The following is a 25,288-nucleotide window of genomic DNA, read 5'->3' as shown; positions in this document are numbered from 1 at the left end:
AATGAGTTTTTTCAGCTCTGGAGTCGGGTAGACGGGAGAAAACGATGCATGAACAACCTGGAAGCACAGTTGCCGTTCTTGTGTCTTATAATGTGCGTTACGATACATGAATATCCAAATAATGGACATCCACAAACTGTGCCCTTCTATGAGAGAATGCAGAAAAGCAGCGCGCTAGGAGGCAATTGATTTAAAAAAGGAATTGTTGTTGAGTCGGCTTATAGAGACTTTGAGCCTTACGACTACATTCGTCTCTATTTAGAGAAGGAATCTATTGCAAACAAAACACACTCAATGACCAACAGAGAACAGTTAAAAGACACTTTCCGGCACCAAACTACTTGCATGCCCGCCCGATTGACGGTAAAGCATGTGATGAAATACGTTCATTAGTTTGGTTATTCCTAAACAAAGTGTTTGTGCATAGTTCCGCGAATTTTTGGGGGCCTGCAGTGAGCGTACGAATAACTTAGTGAAAATTACCTCTTGAGTACGTACATGGTTGCTGATGTGATATCGTGAACTATAAGCAGTCAAATAGTATTGATCTGGCGATTACAACTAAACTATTAAGGATTATAGCTAATGGATGTGGGAACAAATCATTGCACAAAGACACTCCATTAACTGAGAGCAATACATGAACTGCAATACACACTATCCATGTGAATGGTTTATCTACATAGGTACGTATAAAAGATGGGAATAAGGTGTGATAATATCCGCTTTTCAACAGCATATTGGAAAGCTATCTGTTAAAGTGTTTCATTGCAGTGTAAAATTCATTGCTCCGCATATCTATTTCTGTATCGTAAAATTGATAATGATCAATTCGCTAATGCCAACGGTCTTAATGTTCGAATTGATACTTAGTCATGTTTCAATGTTATTTTAACAATGAAATTCACTAGCATTGCGATGCTTACCAATCGTTAGTGCAGTGTCTCACATATACTTTGCATCCGTCAAGCATCTTTTATATCTTTTATAGTTTCTCAACTCATTTCCATCTCGTTTGTATTATTTTGGAAATATCGATTAGTATACATCTATACACTAAAATTGATTGTTTAATTTAAACTCCGAATATCTTTCTGTAACACAAGACAATGAAATAGACAACAATGCTAGTAACTGTTACTAGTCAACTGAACTTAGGAGCTTTTAAATAAGCCCTTATCATGTGATTATGATAATATATAAGACAAATGAATTTCAAACAATTGTACAGAAATTCAGTAAAATGAGAATTATTGAAATATCCTTGGAAGTAAACAAAGCAAAGTTGAATTGTATGCCAACTGTCAAAACGTTTGGCAGACAGACAAACGCAGAGTTTGAAGTTTTCTGCCCCCGAAAGTTGCCCCTACTTGGCAACACTGGTTTTCCTTGACAGTTGGCGCTTCGAAGAAAAAAAAAGAATGGAAAATTATAATGGCGGCTGTGTCTGTGGCCGTGTAAATTTTTCCGAATAAAACGCGTTTAAATCGCACCGAATCGCAAATGGTAGGTACGAAAAGGTGTGCCAGTGCGTTGGGTACTGATGGGCGTTGGATGCAACACCGCATCTAAAGTGTGGGGAGTGCAATTTAGTGAAAACAATGGCGGGTCAGTCACAATTTGTTGTTTACTCTTTTACGACGGAGCCACACCACAGTATTGGAGGACAGATGATGATGTTGATGATGGAAATGGTTGATGATGGTAGTGGTATAAGTGCAAACCCTTTCTTCATTGCCGAAAGGCGAAACGGATGTAAATGTAAAGTAAATTATCAAATGCATTAAGGTGCATTCTGTTGCGCGACTGAAAATTTGTATGCGTATTCGTACGGTTTTCGGACACCCCCTTTCATGATCATCGCCTCGTCAACACCGCAGCCTGGCCTTCCTCTGTGCACACCAACAACAATACCATCATCAGCAACAGAGAGCATTCGATGGGTCAGGTGAAGTTTACATGGTAGCGCGGTGCATTCGGAAATGGCCGACAGCCCTACTGTTGTTGTGTAGATGCAACTCGAAGAAGAAAATAATGATTTAAAGATCTGTGCAAAAAATTTTCCTGTACCATCGTTGGGATTTTTCTACTGCCACATTCATGACCCAGGAGGAAAGAGTAGTAGTATCATCATCCCTAGTGAATTCTCTCCACATCGTTCACGCGCGCTCTCTGTCTCTCTCCCTTTCGCACTCCCATGCTTCCTGCGTTTGTCATTATGCCTGAGCCTGAGTGGTGTGTGTTTGTGTGTGTGTGCGATCAATTTCTGCGGAGTTAAAAGCGATTGGTAAAAAAAGATTTCCGAGTGCGACTTGTGAAAACAAAATATTTCGGGTGAAATTTTGCTATCTGCGTGAAATATTGAGGACAATATAGTTGAATCATCGTTACAGGAATCATATAAGAAAAGTTGTAGGGCGAAAAAGGCATTAATAGTAAACATCTCTAATGACGACATGATGACGGTCCGTGTGCGCGAGTGTGCATCTGTGTGCGTGTGTGGTTGCGCGATTGTTGAATTGGTTGAGAAGAAAAAAGGTTGAAAAGGAAGGAGGGAAGGGGAGGGTATGTCAATGATATTTGCGGGTGTGTGTGCGCGGGTGTTGAGCCATCTTCCTTCGTCCGATGATCAACCAACAACAATAGCAGCAGCAAACGAAACAAACGGGGAATAAACACGAAACAATGAACGGTGCTAAAAAAAGTGCGTCAACAAAAGTGCTAAATGGGCGCTCCATTTCTCTGCAACTGTCAAAAGTACAAAAATCATTTTCAAAAGGAAGGATCGTTTGAAAAAATGCATCTCTGCAATGATGGTGGCATGCACAAATGATTAAAATGTTTAGCCCCATTGGTTGCTACTACGTCTTCTTTTGCCATCTCTCGCAGTCAGAAGTGTACTGTACGTCCACTACTCTATTCCTGTCGCACCAGCACAGGAAGAAGCAAGAGAAAATTGTGTGTGAGATGAGGACAAAAAACGCTAACCATCCTCATCTTGTGTCTTGTCGGTTGTGCTAAGAGAGAGGTTGTCAAAGAAAAAAAGGGCGGTAGATGAAGAAAGTGCTTGCAAGGGTGGTGTGTCTAGTGTCGTGGAAAAGTCGGGCAAATGATGTGGGAATTGGTATTCGATGAAGACGAACAGTCTTGACCGAGGGAGTATTGGAAGCGAGAGCGAGGAAGAGCGAGCGAACAAAAGGGAAAGAGTGAAGTATCCGATTTGATTGTGATTAATGCGTCGCTCTGGATAAGCGAGAGAGCGCGAACGAATAATAGCAGCGCCTTCTATGAGAAGATGCAGGAAGCAGGGCAGCGTGAGTGTGTGCGTGCATGTGCTCCTCCTGCACGGGGCGAGCGTGTGTGTGTGTGTGAGTGCGTGTGGATTGGTGTAAATGGGAGAAGCGTGTGTACAGTATCGCGCGCGCGCGCGTGCACACACCTGAGCAGTGAATGTGTGACAAAGAGTCACTCATTCGAGTAGAAAAGGGATGCGATATACGCGCCTGTAGGAGACGTGTGAGCAAGTGAAATGAATGAGTCCGCGCGACAAGCGCGAATGAAAGAGATACACGCACGAAAGGAAAAATAACACAGCCAACGGTGGCGTGCATGTGTGTGTGTGTACGTGTAAAATTTCAGCGAAAAGTATTCATTTACATGAAATCATTCAATCAATGAAAAATATGCAATCATCGATTGTTGAAATTTGGTTGTTTTGTATGATGATGTCGAATGTGTGTCGGAAACAAATTGTAAGCGGTGGGTGTGTTTACCACGGGAATGAAAGTATGCAAAAGTTGTGATGCTGTGCGGAAAGCAGAGGCATAGATAGTTGCGTGTGTGTGTGTACGTTTGGCCGTGTGCGTTGATATCGGTAGAAGAGTTTGATAATAATATGCCTGTAATACGAAGCGCAAGGTTCCAAGAAGGTGCGTGAATATTATAAAACGGAATTATTCTTGGCCGAGGGCAACACTATTCGAATCTTGTGCTGCGGGAGAATCATGGAGAGAGCGAGATTCGTTCGTACGTTCTCTCTCGCTTGAGTGAGTGTGTGAAGTGCTGTTGCTACGCGGGATGTGGGAATATGCGGAGTGTAGAAGTTGGTGGATAAATTGTGACGATGATAATGATGATGCTGACTGTCTCCGCTTGATGCTGCTGTTGTTTCTGTTGATGGTCATCGTTCGTTCGTGTGTTCTCTTCCCTGTTGTATTCTGCAGCTTCTTGTGTGTTCTCCTTGGCTGTCCTACCACACATAGCAACTGAGCGTTATACAAAAACAATAAACCTTTCCATTACATCTCTTGCGTGATGAGCGCATTATGTTAGAAGAATGCTACCATCCTTACGTGGCCGTATTTTCTTGTTTCGTACAAACATGCAAAAACACTTTCTTCGATCTGAAATGTAAAGATCCTATATGCATCTTAGACATTCAAGTACAGTACTCGCAACAAACAGATTTCCCGCGAGTTAGACGAGAGAGCCTTTCTGCATCCACAAATAAAAATCACATGTGCTAGAGAAAAAGAGATACAGCAAGCGGGGCGAGAGTGAGAGGATACACCGAGCTTGGTTTTCATTTACGATTTCTCTTCCTTACACCCGTTCTCGATCATCCGGTTGAAATGTGGAATGGGTTTTAACGCGGAGAGTGTGTGTGAGGCAATGGATGGGGAAGGAAGGGAGGGAGGAACAGCAAGACGACACGCGAGGTCGGTTCTTCACACAGAGTCATCATTCGCGGGCCACCCCATCAACACACGCACACGTTTACGGGCGCGCAAGCATCCGTCCTGTGTACATAGCCGCGCGAGGTGGTGCGACGCGTGTGCATACTAACGCAGCACACACCACACAATCTACAATCCACACACAGACCGCATCGCTGGGATGAAGGAAAAAACGTTGAGAATTGTGATTCCACAAACACCCTTTCTGCACAAGGTGCATGAAAAGATGGCTCGCGCTCGCGTGTGCACTTTTCAAAGCGTTCCCCGATTATTCGGCTCAATCAAAGCAAGCCGAGAAAGCGTATGCAAAACAACATCCCATTTTAGGCAGCTGTGCTGTGCAGCATATCATCCAAGCAGCATGGGTGTGTTGCAAGAGGACGTGGTTATGACTTGCAGGACAAATGTTGAAAATGTTGTGACCATCTGTGCCCCGACTGTTGCTGGTACTGTAGACACATAGGATTCTGAAAATTCGTTCTTGAATTTTGCTTGGTTCGAATTTCAGTAGCTTTATGTCGAGGTAGTTATCTGCGGAATCATATGTTTTGTTGTCGTGTTGAATCCCAAGACATTAATTTAAACGTTTTGCATAGGGCAACCACAACATTTAATCTGATTTTAAGAGCAGAAAATCGCTTAAAATCCGGCTAGTGATAGAAAGTATTAGCCAATACTATCGCTTTGAAGTTTTAGGCTGCGGAGACAACCTACCTCTACCTGAAAATAATGTTCTAATTCTTTGATATCATGTCAGGTATCTCATCCGGCAGGTATATCATCCGGCTAACTATCCGGCTACGGGTGAATAAAGTCAGTACGAATAATACGAAAGAATTTAATGATTCGATCATGGCATCGATCATACATTGCCAAAAACCTGCTAAACATTTTCCCCTCCTAGTGCCTAAAAATAATACTATTGATTTGGAGCGTTTTGACATTAGTAAATCAAACTTAAGGAGCCTATATCTAAAGGCCTTTCAATTGTGGTATTGTTGAACCATAATTATGTATAAAAGGATTAAGATATTTGATCATTCTTAGTGCGTTGCACCAAAACATTGTTCATTGAGCATATCTTAAAAGATTCGTGCCGGCATTTGCCTTCTTATTTAGGCCGTGATTGAAGCATCTGGCCATCTTAGAACACTTAGCTATTTCTAGACCGCCTTTCTTAGGCACATCCATCAGTAAATGTTGATGTTCAATTTTGTTCGGTCACGGAGAATGCTCATTACGGGGTGTGTTTTCATCGCAGATGCATCATTAGTTACTAAAGCGCCACCACCAACAGGCGACGAGAACAGTTCCTCCGCCGCGTGTAGAATCTGAGTTTTAAATCGTACGTAACATAGCGCACCATGAATTGAAGAACAAGTGCTCTTGCTGCAGCACTAGTCGAGCACGGCAAGAACGGCAAAGCGAGCGGGGATGGTAAATGGAATGGACCTACTCCCCACACCTCGCCTCCCCGATCTCTATCGCCCATTCAAGTGGAGCCGCCGCGATCAAAGTAGATCGTACGGGGTTTGGCGCGTAGAACGCGCAAATCTGTCCGACAAAACAAAGCAACGCTTCACCCCATCCATCATTGTGTGGGCTGGTTGGTGCGTATGTGCTCCAACACGCACACAACTCACACACTTACAGACCGCTAATCATTCACCACCAACACTGATTGAATGGTGTCCTCTGCACAGTGCATCGAGACGTTTTCTGACGTACTTTAAGCGTGCCGCGAACAATATGGTGTGTGAGTGTGTGTGTGGTAGTGGCCCCAGCGTAACACACATAGGGGAGCGGTACGTTGTTGTTGCGTTTGTTGCCGGAAAGCGGGAGCGAACTATGCGCTGATCCAACATGATCAACCCCTACTGGCAAATGCCGCTCAATCGGATCCGATCCGTCGCTCTTGGTGCGATCGTGATCGTGACGAAGATTGCTCGCTATGGTTAAAGGCAAAGCGCAGTTTCTAGTGTATTGAGCGGTTGGGAAGAGGTAGGATGACGGTAGGGCGGAAGAAATCCAAGGCTAAGGCGACGTCACGGACAGTCGACAAATGTGGAATTAGGAAGGTGAATGAACAACTCTACTAGAAGAATGGGAGGATAAATAAATCATTCCGGAGGACAGTTTGCCGTATGGCAACTTGTGCAGGACTGTGGGTTGGATGCATTTCCGTATTCATATGTAAATGATTGTCGTATTTTAGCTAAGCTATTTGAAATAAGAAATTATTTGTTTTAAAAACCGACACAAAAGCTTATAACAATCCATAATAGCCTAAGTGTTTTATATAAATATGGTTCTGTCATGGATTTACCACCCAAGAAGTGTGTCCGGCACTGCCTAGAGGAAGCAATCTGCCATAAAATGAAGATTGGCTCGTTTTCCCACAGGTTGATATAGCTCATCGCTTAGCCCTATCAGCCCCAGGAATCGAACGGGACTTTGCCTCGGTTGGTCTGTGATCGATCGTGCGCGCATATGGCGTATTTTATGTTTGATTATTTTTTAACAGTTAGAGGCGCGCTTACATTCGCTTGTAACGCGCACCCTCCATCCCATTCTTCCCACCCCTTTTTGGTGGTCACTTTTCGACAAACTGTCCAGGGCATGTCTTCGTGCCCATTGATGGGATGCCCATTGTGCAGGCAGCCCTAAACCACGATAACATAAAAGTGGAATTCGTTGATGTTAGAAAGAGGAGTGGCGCAAGGGTGGCATTAAAAAGGGGGAAAGAACGATTCGCCGTTAACAACTGGGAAACAGCAAGACCCCCCTCCCCCCCACCGCCCCATTTTCTTTCCTCCGTCCCAAAAAACCGGACGCAGCTATGTAGTAGCCTACGATTGCTTAAAAATGTGCGTACAAACATTTATTGGAGAAGAATCTTTCGTCTTGGGAGGTTGTTTTTTTTTCTCCTGTCAGGCTAGCTGAGAGGAGCAAGAATGCAAGCCAATCAGAGAGAAAGAGAGAGAGTGAGAGAGAAAGAATGGGAATTGGAGAATTTGTTAAGTAAAGGGCTGAATAGTAGACGCAAGCAAGAGAGAAAGTACACGATATCAAACGGGATTGCATGTTGCGTTTGCAATCTCTCTCTCTCTCTCTCGTATTGAGAATGATCGATAGATGGGAGGAAGCAGGAACGCGTAGGACAACAGAGCGAACGATAGAAAGAGCGAGAGCGTAGTAAAACAATGTACATTTGCTGTGTCGTTCTTTCGCTTGTTTTTGTGTGTCCCTCTCTCTCTTTCGCATGTTTGTGTATATGAAAATTCCTTCATCACGTTTGTTTCGCACAGATCCTCCTACAGGGCAAAATGAGCAAAAGGGAAATTGGAGTGGATGGAAATGTGAAGAGCAAACCGCACGAATGATGATGTTGATGATCGTTGGTGGTAGTAGTGTCGCAAGGTGCCGCACACGAGAGCAAAAAAGTTGTCAATTATCAACACATGGGAGAGAAACAAGTGAGCAGACATTTGTGGATGGCTTTTGGGCAAAAGGATACCCTTGTGCTACGAGGGCAGAGGAAAGTTATGTTGTGTTTGCGTGTGTATGGATGTGTGTATGTGTGTGCGTGTGTGGGTCACAGCGTGAGGTGTCGAAAGGTATTCGCGGGGAATCTACCCAATAGCGGGGGTGGTTCGATGAGGGGGTTGGATGGAAAAATTCCCTTTCGTTTCCGGTTTCCGCTCTGAGCGAAGACTGCGAAATACCTTTTCCCTTTTTCTGGTGGTGTTGGTGCCTAGTGGTGCTTGCGTTCTGATGGCTACACCGAGGGAGATACCGTGTGGTCCACGGATGTTGGACGGATAAGATGAGAACCTTTTTCCCGGATGTTTGGGGACGGGCAGCACTCGAAACAACATGCACTATGAAGAGTACGGGCACCAGGGAGTGAAGAGGGGGATGTCGAGCTGTGAGAAGTAAATGTCGTCATCTCGGTATCATCAAACACGGCAACCTTATTGATGTATGACTGCTGAAAGGAAGAAGGCCCAAATAGAGCACCCTAGAAGGAACAACACTTAGACCCTGATCTCAAACTACCTACCTCCGCCCAAGAATGGTACACCTGAGCAGTGACCTGCTTTTATATATTCAGCATCCTAACCCCTTAATGCTGAAGGAAATGAGAACGGAAGACAATCACTAAATGGGCAACATCCGACACTCGGCCGTTTTATTTTTTGTTTGCAGTATTCTGCTGGGTGTGCTTGACAAATCTCCTTCCGCTTCGTTGTCTAGACAACGTTCTTGCACCGAATTACAGTAGTCCCGCTGTTTTACAACGATCTCATCAGTAAACGATTATCGTTGGCAAACACAGAACATTTGTGCGTGTGGTGTGGGTTGTCGAATTTTAACAACGAACTCTCTGTGACACTTCGAACATGGATGGATTCCATACCAGCAGGTAGAGCGGTCCCATTACCAGAAGTGTCATATTCTGCATGGAACCGTGTTGTCGATGAAGATAATGCTGGCTGAAGGTGGAGCGATTTGTGCGGTGGTGCTGCGCATGTGTCCGGCCAGCCGAGGAATGGGTGAATGCGCAAGGAAGAAAATTCGATGATAAAAGGAGTGTAAAACTGGTGTGCTCGAGCAGTTTTCCCTCCTAAAAATCGCCTGAGAGAGAAAAGCCTGTTTACAGCAGAAATGGTTTAATTATTGAGATAATCGTGCAGTACAGGAACATCATTTGTAGTAGGCCTAGACTCGCTAGTGTTTTCATGAGCTGCGATAGTGCGTATTTTACCTTTGACATGTGATATAAACATTTACATACACACACATACGCCCATACGCACATGTTTGATCTCATATTGATAGTACAGGAATGCGGTGATAAAATGCTTAAAAGTGGTTTCGAAATTTCGAAAGACACACAATTGCACTTTGCTTCAGTTTATTGTCATATGTGGAATATGTTATTGCACTCTGAGATTTTATTTCAAATTCAAATGATATCGATCAGGTAATTAACAATATATTAATAAACAATTTTCTTATTTTTTTAGGTCGTGGTTTCGTCATCCAACTAATATTGAGCGACTGTTTTGTGCGTGTGTACATGACCGTACATCGAGCCACCGAGAAACGTGAAGCCAGCAGCCTGTGCAAAATAAAAAAAAAACGATGCGTTCCTTCCCAGAAAGCGAGAGAGAAAGGAGAACAATGTGCATAAACATAAACAGAACATCGGCAACCGAGTCAAACAATCATACACCTGTGTCGGTGTAAACGCTAAACCAGTAGTGTATCCAAACGAAGGAAGATAATCGAAATCGCCGGGAACGGTTTAAGATAACAGTTGTAATATCCACTACGACCGTTTGCAGAATTACTGAACGCTCTATAAAAAACAGGACATATCGTGCAAAACAAAAAAAAAAGATACATAGAGCGAAACAGAGAACAATATAGATATAGCGATTCGACTAAAAGTTTGATTCAGAACACTTTCAACACAGCGCTTAACATCTCTCTGTTTGCACGCGCCGGGTTCGCTGTCACAATAACTGCAACGTTCCATAGACTTGGAGTGACGGCAGCTGTTGACCAGGGGACGCGCGCGTGGGTGCGTTCCGGACCTAGTGCCGTACCGATTGAGTGTGTGCCGTGTGAGGTTTACTATATTCGTTTGTCCTTTTGCTTTTGGGGTCCCTTTGACCTTACTATATGTGCGAGTGGCGCAGTGCAAGTGGTCGTGGTGGTGATGGTGATGGTCGTGTTGACGTTAGTGCACCCATACGATACCATTGTTTGCACTTGTATGTAAGCGCAACGGGACACCGCAAAACCGATCGCGCAACTTTGCGCTAATCGTGGGCACTGGCAAATCGAAATTACCCCACCCCAAGCGAACAATGTCTCAAAAGAGTCAGAAGCGCACCAACCGGGGCGAGAACGATGGGCCGCCACCGATCAAGAAACGCAAAGGGCGGCCTCCGGTCTGGTCGTCCTGCATAGAGGACGAAAAGGACTCACCCGCATCGAACGGTGGTCCCGCAAGCTCGAGTGTTGGCTCGAGCGGTTTAGGAGGAGGAGGAGGAGCCCCGACGACACCGACGAAAAATTGGCAACCTCGTTCCGTAATTGACTGCAAAATGTCCAGTATTTACAACCGTACCGCGCCCGAGGCACCAGCAGAACTGTTTAGGTAAGATGCGAATGTGGGACGTATGCAACACGAACACGTTTATTGACAGAGCTTTCTTTTCCTCGGTTTCCAGGAAGGACCTTATCAGTGCCATGAAGTTGCCCGACTCGGAACCACTAGCGGCGGACGAGTACTGGGTTATAGCCGACCAATGGAAGCAGGAATGGGAACGAGGTGTGCAGGTGCCCGTGAATCCCGATTCGCTGCCGGAACCGTCCGTTGCGACGCTCCAAGAAAGTTATTTCAAGAAGCGGCATGATTTCAAGTTGTAAGTATCGGTGTCCAAAAAAAAAGATTTCGTGCGTTGGCTGTCTCGTAACCTTTTTCACTTATTCCGTATTTTAAATTTACTTTTTCTAGACCGAAAAATAAATACATTCGGATAACGAAGGATGAAAACTTTACCCATGACCAGCACTATCTCTCCAATACGCCCGCAATCGCGGAGAACGTGTGCTACTACGATCTGGACCAGTTCGATTCGGCCTGGCTGAAGGTGCTGAATGGGGAACGCAACTTGGCGGGGTTGGTGCCGGTGACCGACGAGCAGTTCGAGCGCGTTGTAGAAGAACTTGAGGTACATCAGTAGCTGATGGTTTGCGTTTATTAGTTATCGCCTGTACTAACGAATATGTTCCTGAATATGCCTTTGTCTCATCCTTTTCTTCGGATGGCTTTAGGGACGCTGTTTGGATAAGATCCAGGCAATAATGAAAACTGAGGAAGGGCTCGGAATTGAGTACGACGAGAATGTCATTTGCGACGTATGCCGCTCGCCAGACTCAGAGGAAGCGAATGAAATGGTGTTCTGTGATAACTGCAATATTTGCGTACACCAAGCGTGTTATGGAATAACGAATATACCATCTGGTAAGTAAGGGTAACGAGAATGCAATACACGTGTTTATGATTTGTTGTGTCCGTTAAACAATGTGCCAAAAACACTAAACCGTTAAATAACCGCATAATGCATTATTTTTGCTTGTTTTTGTCCAGGTCAATGGTTATGTAGGACATGCTCGATGGGTCAAAAGCCGAAGTGTGTACTGTGTCCAAACATGGGCGGTGCGATGAAATCAACACGTTCCGGGCATAAGTGGGCACATGTTTCGTGTGCCCTCTGGATACCAGAAGTGAGCATCGGGTCGGTCGATCGAATGGAACCGATCACAAAGATCTCCAACATCCCCTCCAGCCGTTGGGCGCTCGTCTGTGCCCTGTGCCGAGAGCGTGTCGGTGCCTGCATTCAGTGTTCGGTGAAGACGTGTAAAACAGCATATCACGTAACATGCGCGTTTCAGCACGGTCTTGAAATGCGCGCCATAATCGAGGATGAAAATGCGGAGGATGGCGTGAAGCTGCGATCGTACTGTCAGAAGCACGGAGAGAATAAGGGCAAACGTGATAATAGCAGGAACAACACTAAGAACAATACCGGCGGCGCGGGAGCAACGGCATCGGGCGGGAGTGATGACGAGGCGGGCAACACAGGGCCAGGAACAAACACAGTGACCAGCACCTCCGGGGGGGATATGAAGCGACGGAAGCGGAAAGACATGACGTCGGAGGAAAGGAATCTGGCGCGCGCGGCTAGGCAGCAGGAGATCGAAGCCGAGTTCGACAAGCACGTGAGCGTGAAGGATATCAGCTGTCATCTGCTGGATGTGGACCAGGAAGGTATCTACCATATCTACAACTATTGGATACTGAAGCGAAAGGCGAGCCATAATAGACCGTTGCTGCCGCCCAAAACGGACGAGGTGGATCCGAACGCACAAAACCAGGAGCAGGCGGAGATCGAGAAGATGAAAACATTCGTCCACTTGCGGCAAGATTTGGAGCGGGTGCGTAATCTCTGTTACATGGTTAGCAGGCGGGAGAAGCTGAGCCGCTCGTTCTTTCGGATGCGCGAACAAACGTTCAACAAGCAGGTGGCGGTTATCACGGGGTACCAGAATGGTGAATTTGATGAAGAAACGGACCATCAGCGAAGTAACAGCGGTGGAAACGGCTTGGCCCAGGTCGATCCCGCGGTACTCAACGCGATCCTGCATGCGAACCATGGCACTACGATATATGATAGACTTTACTCGTGTAATTCCGTTAGTAGTACAATACCGACTCTGGACGAAATCGTGGAGTGCATCACTTCTGTTGTAAATAGTAGCAATAGCGAGATTAGCAGCGACAGCAAAGATGCGACCAGTGCCAGTGGGAAGAAACCGACGGTGGCGTCGGTCGCAGGTGCTAGTGCAACCGTTGGTCATAATGGCAGTGCGGGTAGCGGCAGCAGTAGCAGTAGTAGTAGTGGCAGCTATAGCAGTAGTAGCAGCAGCAGCAGTAGCGGTAGCTCCAGCAGCAGCAGCAGTAGCAGCAGTAGCAGCAGCAGTAGTGCAGCAGCAGCCAACAAGCAAACGTCAAAGGTGGTCAGCAAAAAGGATCAACTGAGCCATGACATGTCAGCCAAAAAGCTGTCCGGCGATGTAAACGGTGTGCGACAACAGCAGCCAGCAGGAGTTGGTGGCAATCATCGAACCAAAAACCAACTCACGGCCAAGCGGCAACAGCCCCCATACATCAACGGAACGACTGGACGTCGTAGCATGAGCAACAGTTCGGCTTCTGACATGGAGAACGACGATGACGACACTGTGGGAGTGGACAAAACGAACACCAAGAAGAAACCCCGTCAAACGAAGGTCGTAGAACGGAAGCGGCGGAAAGCAGCGTCCACTGTCATTGGTACCGCAGGAGCGATTACTTCGTCGGCTGAAAAATCGAGCATAAGAAGCATTGACGACAGTTCTAGCGACGAAGAGGTGCCCGAGTCACGGTTACGACCAGTAGCTTCCAGTGAACGGAATGCTTCATCTAAAGCTGCACGGGGTGGTGCTGTTGAAAAATTGTCTGCCGCTGCTAGTGGTCGAACAACAGCCGGTGGAGCTAAGAAGGACTTCCGCAATCAATCGCTTCGACAAATGGAGCGCGAACTGGCTGACGATCGACGTGCGATGCATTCAACCGATGATGACGATTCGAATGATAGTGACGAGCTAATGCACATACGACCCGGAAGCGGAGGCACCGTTGGCCGAACTGGTACTACTACTAGTGCGAGCAATGCGATTGGTGGAAACGGGACGAACGCTCGGGGAAAGAAAATTCCAGACATCTATTCGGATAGCGATAGCACGGACAGGGATAAGACGGATCACACTGCTAGTGATTCACAACAGCACCCATTCCGTACTAAGGCGGCTATGAAGGAATTTAATCTGCAGCAGGAGGCAGATAGATTGAAACAGAAATCTCCTACGAAAACGGGTCGATCGAGCGCTGCTGCTAACGCAAGTTCCTCCGCAACATTGCCAGGTGTTACAACTATGGCATTGCCTGTGGCTACGCCAACCTCTGCACTTCCTGGCGCGAAGGTGTCATCAACGAAATTGGCAACATCTGCACAAAATGCTGCATCCATTCATCCCGACGTACATCAAACATCGAGTTCCAAGCGAACTGGGACGAGTTCAGCTGACCATTCGCTGCTGGCCCCATCTAGCAAGGCAGCAGGATCGAATAGAGCGGGCAACAGCAGCACCAAAGAAGGTCATACCGCAAGCACGAAGAAAAAGCAAGCTCAACAGATAGCGGATAAACATACAGATGTTAGTAGTGCAAGCTCCGCCTGCACGACGAACAATTCTAGTAAATCGGCTTCGTCGACTAACAACAGTGCCGCTGCGTTGGGGATGTCTTCGAAAAAGATGGAATTTTTGGCCGATTTCATGGTTGTGCCGCAGCGCGAAGCAGCTAAGAAGGCGGCAGAAAACATGATGAAAACTAGCAGCGGCACTGTAGGTGGTGCTGCGGTAATCAGTTCTGGGTCTGCCGGCTTGTCCACGTCGACTTCCATAGCCGGTGTTGGTAACTCGAACACCTCCACCTCGACATCTGCAAGTGGGGCCCTCATAAGCGCCGGGGTTGCGAGTAGAAAGCAGCAACCACAGTTGGATCGTGAAGCTGGTAACAGTAACAGTAGCAGTAGTAGTACCAGCAACAGCAGTAGTGAAGGTAACAGTATTGGGAGTGTTTCGGCAGGTAGCACAAGTAGTGGCATCAGTACGGGCAGCAGTAGCAGCACCAAGCTTGATATTGAAGCTGACCTAGCGCTACCGGAATCTGGAACGAACAGCAGTAACGGAAACAATCAGCAAAAATCTTCCATCGCAAGCAATACTAGTAGTAGCGTTGTTGTTGGTAGCAATCGTAATCGAAAGGAGACGGAATCGAAAGTTCCTGCTACAAGTGCTAGTGGGAAAACGACAAAGCGTTCCACTGCGTCGAATGTTACGAAAGGCAACAAGCAGAAAGATTCGGTCGAGAGTGTATCATCGAAAGTGGATGCAAAGCTGTCGTCCACTGCCGCCGCACGTACTAAATCCAAAGAACGGCCTACGGTGGCCGATAAGCCGCCAAGCGGAACTACCGGCTCAGCAGTTCGGTCGACGTCAAACAAAGATCAGCAACGGGCGAAAGAACGCCTTATCGATGATTCGTCTCCTGTACCCGTAATTTCGGACAAAGCGATAGTGGAGAAGCCGAAGCTGTCGAAAGACCAGAAACAGAAGCGAGATACACAACTCGAGATCTTTGCATATGTACCACAGCGCCAAGCTGCTAAAAAGGCTGCAGAACACATCAAAAGCGGTCTTGGGAAGCCGTCCGGTGCAGACCAAACAACTGCTGTTGTTACCGATGAGAAGGTATCCATGGTTACGGCTCCAGTGCCACCGTCTAAACCAAGCGCTGGTTCTAAAATGGCGAATAAACCGAGAGAAGAGCGTAAGTCGAATGCCACCGCTGGTTCTAGCTCTTCCAATAGTTCCAGCTCATCCGGTGGCAGCAGTTCATCGTCCTGCTCTAGTTCAAGCAGTTCGGGATCGGAAAGCGAAGAAGAAGAGGAAGAGGATGAGGTTGAGGCAACAAATCCGTCGAGCAAAAAATCGGCGACAGTTAGCGGAGGCAATCGTACCAAGGCTGGTAACAACTCCGCAGCGCCCACAGCGAAAGCAAAGCAACAGCAAACGCAACGCACGGCCCGGCAGGATGTGTTGCCCTTTCTTGACAAGGGTCCAGCACGATCCGTGTCCGAGTCGTCGAGTTCGTCCTCTTCATCATCCTCGTCCGGTTCCTCGTCCGACAGTGATAGTGATTCGAGCAGCAGCAACCAGAGCAGTCAGGACGAAGCGAACGAACCACCGGTCGTTCCTACGCCGGCAGCGAGTGCCATGGCTGCAACGGGTCGCAATCGAAGGAAGTCTGTGTCAGCCGCTTCGGTTAAGCAGCAGGATTCGGTTAGCCCCAAGAAGCCACCAGTTCCGCAAGGCCCTAGCAACAACCGAAAGGGCACGGCAGTCGGTGGGAGAAAACCTTCGACTACCACTACCAGTAACTCCGACGAGGTCGATGTTGAAGGTACGAAGGAACCACATTCCACTTCTAGCAGCAAATCAGCATCTGCCAATAGCGGAAAAAGCAAAGATACAACGGGCCGTGGTGGTAAAGATAAGCAGCAGTTGCCCGCTAAAAGCAATGATGATGAGTCTTCCGTTTCTGCTGGTAATGTTCCTGGTGGTGTTGGGACTGAGAAGTCGATCGGTAATCGTCGTAATTCCTATCAACCGCCAACACATGCGGCCAACGAAACTCCCCTCAAGCGTGGTGGACGTCGGCAATCGGTATTTGTTGGTGCTGGTGACTTAGAGGAGAAGCAAAGAAAGTCATCCCTTGTCTCACCTGATGTTCCAAGCAATCGTAACACTGGCCGTCGAAAGACTAGTGAGGCGCTGGAGATTGACAAAGAGAAGGATATTTCGCGTAGCGATCTGAAGAAAGCAAGTGCCACGGAAGCCAGTGATGGAGTTACAGAAAATGAGACAACATTAGAAGATGCGGTAGCCCTTAAGCGTCCAATTGTTGAGGAACAACAGTCACCAGTAGCTCGTAAGCGTCGCAGTCCAAAGACGACGGCTGAGCCAGTTGTTTCCACCGGTCCTTCGCCTAATGCTTCGGATGCAAAGGAGATGATTAAACTGAACGAAACAGAGACCAAATCAGCACAAACGGCAGTTGATGACAAAGCTAATGTAGCTTCTGGGACTGATGCAATATCGCTGCTTACCGATGAAGATTCTGCAGACCACCGGAAGGCAAAGGAGAAGCTACACGCAGCTACTACAAAAGATGGCAGTAAAACTTCGTCTTCTGTGGATAGTGCGGTGGGTAAAGGAGAGGAGGACGCTGTTAAGGTTGGTCAGGCGAAGAACGTGGAAATTATTTCATTGGTGGACGATTCGCGCTCCAACGATGATGTAGTCGTTATCGAAGACGGTAGTAACGAAGCGAAGGCTGAACAAAAACCACCAGCAATGGCTAATGTGGCGGAACAGAAACAGGAAACTGAGGCGAAGGATGTGTCCACACAGAATCTGCTTGAGGCAAAACCATTCATCGATGGTGTTGGGGTGCTGAAGGATTCTTTGTCATCATCGGCAGATGTGAAAGAGGATGATCTGAGCAAGAAAATCGTTCCTGTCGATCAGTCATCATCACTCCCACCATCTAGCAATGTACCTTCGTTTGATGGCACTGCTTCAATGCAGATAAACAATAACAGCAGTACACCATTTGTCGGAGAAACACCATCTAACGTATGCGAGGGAACTGGATTTGGTACATCGAATCAAGCAACCGGCAACAATAACGCTCCGAAGGACGATGGCACCGGTGCAGCTGGGCTGATAGGCACTAGTGACGGTGGTACGCCCTCGATATTCGATCTGTTGTTACCGCAGGATAGCTCTGTGACGGACGACACATTCGAGTTGAATCAATCGCTTAATTTCCCGTTCATGGAGGATTGCAAGGAAGATACGCAGCGTGAAACGCTGAATCTGGTCGAGAAGCTACGACAAAAGTACAAAAAGTCGCACGGAATGATAAACACTAACGCATCAAACGTTGCTCCTATCATGTCCGGCAGTGAACCGATGAAGAACATGAATGACGTCGGTGCGATTGGAGACAAGAAGGACAACGATATGATGATGTTGGATGGTGTGGTTACGGCGGCGCAGGTGACACCAGCAACAACGCAATCACCGTTACTGGTGGCAGACTTTGTAGCGGAGCGACCGAAGCAGGACGGAACGGGACATCCATTGGGATCAAGCGTTACCGATACGCTTCTTAGCGCCAAGGACAAGATGCAACCCGAGCTAGAGTATGGTGCATTTAACAAATTCCACAACGCATCGGCGACTGGTGCGGTACGAAGTCCTTTGGATCAATTGTCAGCGTCGATGCCGGGCAGCACCATGCAACCAGCTGTTCAACAACCAACGCAACAACAACCGCAAACCAATCAACTGCAAGCTATCGGCCAGCAATCACAATCACAGATCGGCAATAAGAGCGCGAAGGAGGATCATTTAGATCATCTTGCGTCGAGACCATCGGATGAGCGCTGGGTGCCTCCATCATCTGTGGCTCCTGCATCGACGGCTCCGTCCATGCTGCACCATACGCCCCTTCCTACGTCGGTTGGGTCAATGGCTGCTGCCGCTACATCTAGCGTGCTTGGTGGCAATACTGTATCAACGGCACAGCTCGCCCAAAATTGCATGGAAGCGGCTCGTATGTTGAATAGCCACCAGACGAACAACAATAACAATGTCAGTGCACTGGACAGCGAGAAGACGCTCGGAACGGCGGGACCGGCAACCGGTGGCGGATTGTTCGATGGCGGTGCTATGACGAATCATCTGCATCCGACAATGCAGCAGCAGCTTGGAGGCAGCAACGATCTAAACCACCATCACCATCATCAACAGCAGCACCATCATATGCACAATCCACTCACTGGACTGGACTTTATGCAGGGCATGAAGGTTCCTAACCAGAATGAAGCTACCTCATTGATGCTGTTCGATAACATGCAGCAGCAGCAGCAGCAGCAGCAACAGCAGCGACAGCATCCATCTCCGCAGCAACCAGTTGGCAGACGTGCCTGGAACCAACCTAATGACGGACTGAGCTCAATGGATCAGCAGCAGAAGAAACAACACGAGTGTGCCGTGATGCAGGAGAAGGAAAATCTCCTGTTGCAGAAGCAACAGCAACAACAGCAGTTGGCCAATAACAGCCACCGTAAGCTGAACGATCTGAACAGCTTTATGGACATACAAAACACTCCGTCGATGGTTAATCAACAACAACCGAGCGGTGGTCAATCCATTAACAACAGCAATACTACATCCAACAGCGTTAACGCCATGCAGCAACAACAACAACAACCTTATGGATTTTCCTCCACAGATGCTCATTCCGCTCATCATCAGCAGCAGCAACAGCAGCAGCAGCAGCAGCAGCACTACCCAGGAGCAGTTTCTTTGTTCCCACCAGCAAGTGTTCCAGTACCGTTTCCTTCTCCTGGCGCCGGTCTATATCCACCAAACTTTGGCAACACGGGCTATCAGCAACCGACACCACCGCAGACGACCGTACCAAATGCAGGAAAGCCGCATCAGCATCAACACCATGGTCCGGGCGCAGGTCTTGGTACCGGTGTTCCCCCAATGACACACCACGGCATGGGCCTGGGTGATGCAATGGTGTCACCACATCGCAGTCAGGCTACGGGAGCGCAACAGCAGCAACAGAAGCAGATGGATCAAATGTCTTCGCCGTTGTCTGGCATGGCCGCTTCGCCCAATAAGCAGCAGCAGCAGAGTCGCCAACCAACTCCGACAGAGCAGCAGAATAGTTACATGCTCAACAGTGGCGGAAATGGTGGTACGAGTAGTGGTGGAAGCACGCCAAGAACGCCGCAGCATCGACGCACGCCGCAACGACACAACCATCAAATGCAAGGGCACCAGCCCGATGTCGTTGGTGGGATGGACATGATGGTTGGTGTGGGGCATACCACATCCAAGAAGAGTCCCACGAAATCGTCACGTTCGTCATCACGCATCCAAAATCAACAACAGCAACAACAACCTCCACCGCCTCCCCATCTTCAACAACATCATACGGCGCACCATCATCACCATCCGTTGCTAATGAATGACAGTAACGGATCGAGCGCACTAGCCGGCATGGTTCACCCATTGGGTCATCAGCTGAAGTCTCCACCGTCCCTAATGGCAGGCACGAAATCACTAAGTCCTGGCAAAAGTCCTAAAACGGCCGCGGCTGCCGTGTCTGCCGCGGTGTATGAAATGCAGAAAGCCATCGGTGGCGGTAGCTTGGTGCCTTCACTCTCGTCCAGTGCAAGTGGGAAAGGTCCCAAGGGTGGTGAGACTACAACGGGTAAACCTGGTCGTGGTCGTGGTCGAGGTCGCGGTAGACCACCAGGATCGGGCCGACTGGCGCAAGCTGCCAGGGAGGCGGCGGCAGCCGCTCTGGCAAGCGGCATTGCTACGAGTGCTGGTGCTGCCGGTATTGGAGGACGCGGTGGTGCCAACAGCAGGCAGCAGCAATCGCACGGTTCGAGCTATCATCTCGGTCAGCTGGGACCGGGTTCCGATTTTGGAAGCTTTGGAATTGGTACGATACATAGCAAAATCATCGGTACGGTGTACGATCTCGACTTTGACGAAGAGATCGTGTGTGGGAAGCTGCGCGATATGCGGGATCGTCGACGTTCGATCGATGGTCGGTCGGCGGATGCATCTGGTACGAATGTTGGCTCGGGCGGACAAGGAGGCGCTGGCGGTGCAGCTGGTGGTCCGGATTCAAAAGCGAGTCGTGGCGCTAGTGGCAGCGGGGCGGCAGCTGGTGCTGGATCTGGGGCAGGAGGCAGTGCGAACAGTGGGTACGGATCAACGGCAACCAGCGTTGCTGCAAGTTCTATACCCGATATGGCCGTGTTGCCTGGTCCGGTTGATATGCGCACGTACAACAGCGGGTTCGACTCATCCAGCAATACGGACGCGTACAATAACCAGCTTCTGGGTGTGTTTGCCAGCGGAACGGCTGATCAAACGTTAGCGGACATCGATGAGGATATGGAGAATGAGCTGCAGTCCGCTCTGAAGGCTGATTCGGTTAGTAACAGATCGGCAGCCGCGGCAGCTGCATCCCTTGCTCAAACGACCGTTCAAACGAACACCAGCACCAGTTCGTCGTCGCTTTTGGCCGCTGTTACGGCTACCGCGAATAGCAACAGCAATAGTAGCAGCAGCATCACTTCTGATTCGAACGCAGCGAGTCACGCACAAAAGACTGGATCGATGCCAACCGGTGTGCCGTTTGTGCCTTCAATTACGCCACCTTCTGCGGCTACTGCTCTACCAGCGACCATGCTGACGGAAGATCCGATGCTCGAGCAGCCGCACGAGGAGACGAACGATTCGGACAGTTTGTTGCCGATTGTATCGAACGTACAGCAACATCACAAGATGTCCTCGCTGGCAGACTCGCGTAACATCATGAAGCTGAAGATCAAGGGCCCGCTGGCGCAGTTGGATAGCAGTGGTGCGTACGGTGGTGGAGCCGGCGGTGCTGGATCGTCCGCTGCATCTGCAGTCGTATCGCAGCTGCAGCAATCGATCGGTATGGCGTCTTCGATGGGCGTCCAAATGGGTGCTGGCGGTAACGTTGGCATCGGTGCCGGTGGCGTCGGTGTGGTGGGAGGTGTTGCCGCTAACGTGGCCGGTGGTGCGGCTGGATCGTCTAACCTACGGCGTATGCGTAAGAAGGAACTGCTGCGACAGTACTGGAATCAGGACATGAATCAGGATGATCCGCAGGCGGTGTTGCAATCGGCGGACCATCATCATCTGCACCATCACCACCATCACCATGCGCAAGGAATGGCACTGGGTGGTGCTGGACGCACTACGGTTGGTTTTCCCAAAGCTGTGGAATCGCTTGGCACGATGCCGACGAAGGACGACTACAAGGAGTACGGTGGAATCCATCGGAAGAAACTGTCGTCGAACATGTCGCGTGAGTTGCGTCAGCTGGCCTCGGTACCACAAACCGCCGAGCATCACGAGCTAATGTTGGCCGAGCGAAGACGCAGCGTGGGTGGTTCTGTGGGGGCAGCCGTGGGAGGTGTCCCGAGCGGTGTTGGAGCAAACGGATCGGCCATGAATCTGTCGATGGACGATGTCAGCGGCGTTGGCATGGGCGGTGGCATTGGAGTAGTTGGCGCCGGCGGTGTGGGTGGCGGTGTTGGCGGAAAACGGCGATCGCGAAATAATCGATCGAATGCAAACACCACGGCTACGGTAACCGCGGTGAGTCAGCAAACACCACAGCAAGCTCCGAAGCTCAAGATCAAGTTGGGTGGTGCGGGAATCGTGGATGGTGGCCCGTACGGTATGGCATCGATGAATGCTGGTCCAAGCACTAGCACTAGCTTGCGGCCGCCGAAGAAACGGTTAGCATGCAGTGTACCACCCCCGAGTCTGGAGGATCTGAAGCGCGAGTACATGATGTACGCGGAAAACATTAGCTTCGAGGACGACGGACCAGGCGGGGCAGCGGATGACGATACGTTGGGAGCTGACAGTGGCGACGACGAACCGAAGGCGAAGAAGCACAAGCATAAGGATAAGGATCGGGACCGTGATCGCAGCGGCAGTGAGCACAAGAAGCGCAAAAAGGAGAAAAAACACAAGCGCGACAAGGGCGAAAAGAAAAAGGTTGAGATCATCTCCAATGCGGCCGTGACGGTGGGTGGAGACGAACAGACGCAACAACAACCACCAAGGATTGTGATTCGTCTGGGTGTGAAGAAACCAGTACAGTCCGAAGATTCGCACGTGCCGTCGCCTCAGTCGCAGACAGCCAGCACTGGTAGTGGTGGTGGCCCGGTTGCCTCACCTCAGAAGACGCCTGTTAACGAGGAACGAGCAGCGACCCGTAGTAGTGGATGCAGCTCTTCGCCCGAAACGGATCCGCTCGTGATCGATCTGGCGGCGATACACAACACCAACAGCCAGGGACAATCATTACAACCCTCGCCCGAGATGGATCATCGAACGGCGGCGGCGCAAGCTGCGCCTGCGGAAAAACCGCTTATAACTCCGATTCGTCTAAAACTGGCACGAAGTTCCGCCGGCGGTGGGTATGTGATGTCATCGAAGCAAAGTGCCGCACAAGGTGGTACGGATTTGGTTGAAAAATCGAACCCTGTACCCGGGCATTCGTTGACCAATGCATCTCCATCTGCAATGGACGCTAGCGCAGAAAGGCCCACGATGCAGCAAAGTACGGAATGGCGACCTCCAGGCGATGCGCCCGGATCGATGGACCTTTCAACCTCAGCAGCGGAAGTAGCGGCAGCAACTTCGAGTAAGAACATGATCGAACGGTTGCTTACAGCCGCCAACCTGGCTGCGAGTTCTCCGAACGCGTTCGACCGGGCCATGGGTGCTGTAGCGGTGGCAGCGGCAGCAGCAACTGCATCAAGTGTACCGGCACAGCAGCAAAGCAGCAACCAGATCGGTGGTGGCGGTTTTGCTTCTATGTACGGTATGTCTTCGATGGGCAATACGAGCAATACTACCATCAGCAACACCTCGATGTCGTTCAAGAACTTGCTCGACTTTGCAGCGAGTACCAACACTACCTTCAGCACGTCGTCCACCGCAGGGCTCTTCGGTTCCACGGCCACGCATCACCATCAGCAGCAGCAGCAGCAACAGGTATCGTTGTCCTTGAATCAATCTTCAATGCTACCATTAGGCATGGTACCACCACCACCATCCCAGCAACAACAACTGCAACAACAGCTTCAGCAGCAGCAGCAGCAGCAATCACAACAGCAACATAACCATCAACAGCAGATAGGGCTGCAGCCAACGTCGTTAGCAACGTCCAATAGCACTGGCAGCACTAGCAGTAATAATAACAATAGTGTCAGCAATGCGCAGCAAACAAACACGGCCACTAACAACGCTACGAAAAAGGACTGTGAGGTGCGATGACAGTACATGCTTTAGAGGGTAGCTTAATCGTAGTTGTGACCTGCTGTCTGGTCTGTTCACTCAGAGCGGTGCACTGGTTTCCACTACGCGCTGGTTGCCTTTCTAGTTTGGATGTTACGGAATGCTATACTGTTTTAGCTTTCCTGTCCGGGATGTGATAAGTTCTCCTTATTATCTGGGATGCTCTGTTATCATATGCAATACGAAGCCCCTTTATTTTTGAAAGCTTTATATCCTTGAGATAATGTTTATTTTTTTGAATTTTATACAAAAAGCCGTACGACAAAATGTTTCCTTTTTTGTTTGTACACAATAGTGATGATTTTATGTAAATCGTTTTTATTTAATGTAATTGTACACAGTGGATCAGATTAGTCAAAATTTAGGCAACAGATTGGCTTTAAACGCACTGCGGAAAGAGTATTATATTTTATGCACCGCACCAATGTCCTTGTGATCATGCAAAAGTCATTATAGTTAAGGGGTTTTATTTTAGTAAATGTTTGTACCTTTGTTAAGGATTTTTTTTTGGTAAGCTTCGGCTTTTTATATTGCAATTGGAATGGATTTTTTTATCGCTACGCTCTCTCGTGTCTGGATGGGTGTTTCGACGTTACGTTGTTATGTGTATAGTACAAGCAGTTCGTTGTGTTGTTTGCTGTCGTTTAGCTGTACACCGAATGTCCTTAAATCGATATATAAATATGTGCAAGAAAAAAAAATCTGTGGATGAAATAATCTCGTTGTGGTGTGTCTGTAACAAAAAGCTGAACGGACGGAGGAGATGGGAAAGGAAGGGATGAGCGTCAAGCATAAGATATTTAATAATTACGAAAACTCAATTGTACAGTATAAAATTGTAAACACATTTGTAGCGCATAGTTTAAATTAATTTAATCGCTTTAACTTATCCGTTTTCGAAGGGGGAAAACGCAGAAATAGTGAACCGAATAAGGAAGGGAATGCTAGTGGTAACAACAGTGACGAGTCAGTGGAGCGATTGTGAATGTATTGAATGTTTGCGTGTCCCCGTTGTGTGTATGGTGTAGCAGTATGCAAATGATATGGGTGGGATGAGGATGCGGAGGATGATGGCTGTGTGTGTCGCGTTACTGTTTTTCTTTTCCCAAAACCCGCCTGAATGGAATGGGACGGAAATATAAATGAAGCAGAAGAAAATACACCACCCCGCCCCCGATTACTACCGAACAAAGTATGAAAAGGAAAAGAAAAACACTCAGAGTAATTAATTACAGAGCATAATAGTTTTGTCCAAGGCACGCGTTTTGTTTTGTTCTCTGGGATGACATACCTATGACCATACGCTTGTTAACCGGTGGTTGGTGGTTCCGTACACACGTTTCCTCACACGCCGCGCG

At 48.5% G+C, this 25,288-nt stretch overlaps 1 protein-coding gene across 1 annotated transcript; it reads left to right on the top strand.

The window, feature by feature from the left end:
- The first annotated feature begins 1,391 nt into the window (after positions 1-1,391).
- Positions 1,392-24,478, top strand: LOC128304348 (PHD finger protein rhinoceros). The gene is made up of 6 exons (XM_053041527.1): positions 1,392-1,506; positions 9,767-10,908; positions 10,982-11,176; positions 11,269-11,485; positions 11,589-11,778; positions 11,905-24,478. Exons 2-6 carry the CDS (start codon positions 10,616-10,618, stop codon positions 23,907-23,909), a joined length of 12,900 nt encoding a protein of 4,299 aa, XP_052897487.1. The 5' UTR covers positions 1,392-1,506; positions 9,767-10,615; the 3' UTR covers positions 23,910-24,478.
- The last annotated feature ends 810 nt before the right edge of the window (positions 24,479-25,288 follow it).

Source organism: Anopheles moucheti, chromosome 3 (genome assembly GCF_943734755.1).
Source record: "Anopheles moucheti chromosome 3, idAnoMoucSN_F20_07, whole genome shotgun sequence".
Taxonomy (NCBI): domain Eukaryota; kingdom Metazoa; phylum Arthropoda; class Insecta; order Diptera; family Culicidae; genus Anopheles; species Anopheles moucheti.
This window is presented reverse-complemented; position numbering and strand designations above follow the sequence as displayed.

Bases quoted from the DNA above. Each gene is read 5' to 3' on its own strand.
- LOC128304348 (XM_053041527.1), top strand. From the start codon at position 10,616: ATGTCTCAAAAGAGTCAGAAGCGCACCAACCGGGGCGAGAACGATGGG. The intron at 11,177-11,268 runs GTAAGTATCGGT...TACTTTTTCTAG, and splicing joins AAGCGGCATGATTTCAAGTT to ACCGAAAAATAAATACATTC. The intron at 11,779-11,904 runs GTAAGTAAGGGT...GTTTTTGTCCAG, and splicing joins AATAACGAATATACCATCTG to GTCAATGGTTATGTAGGACA.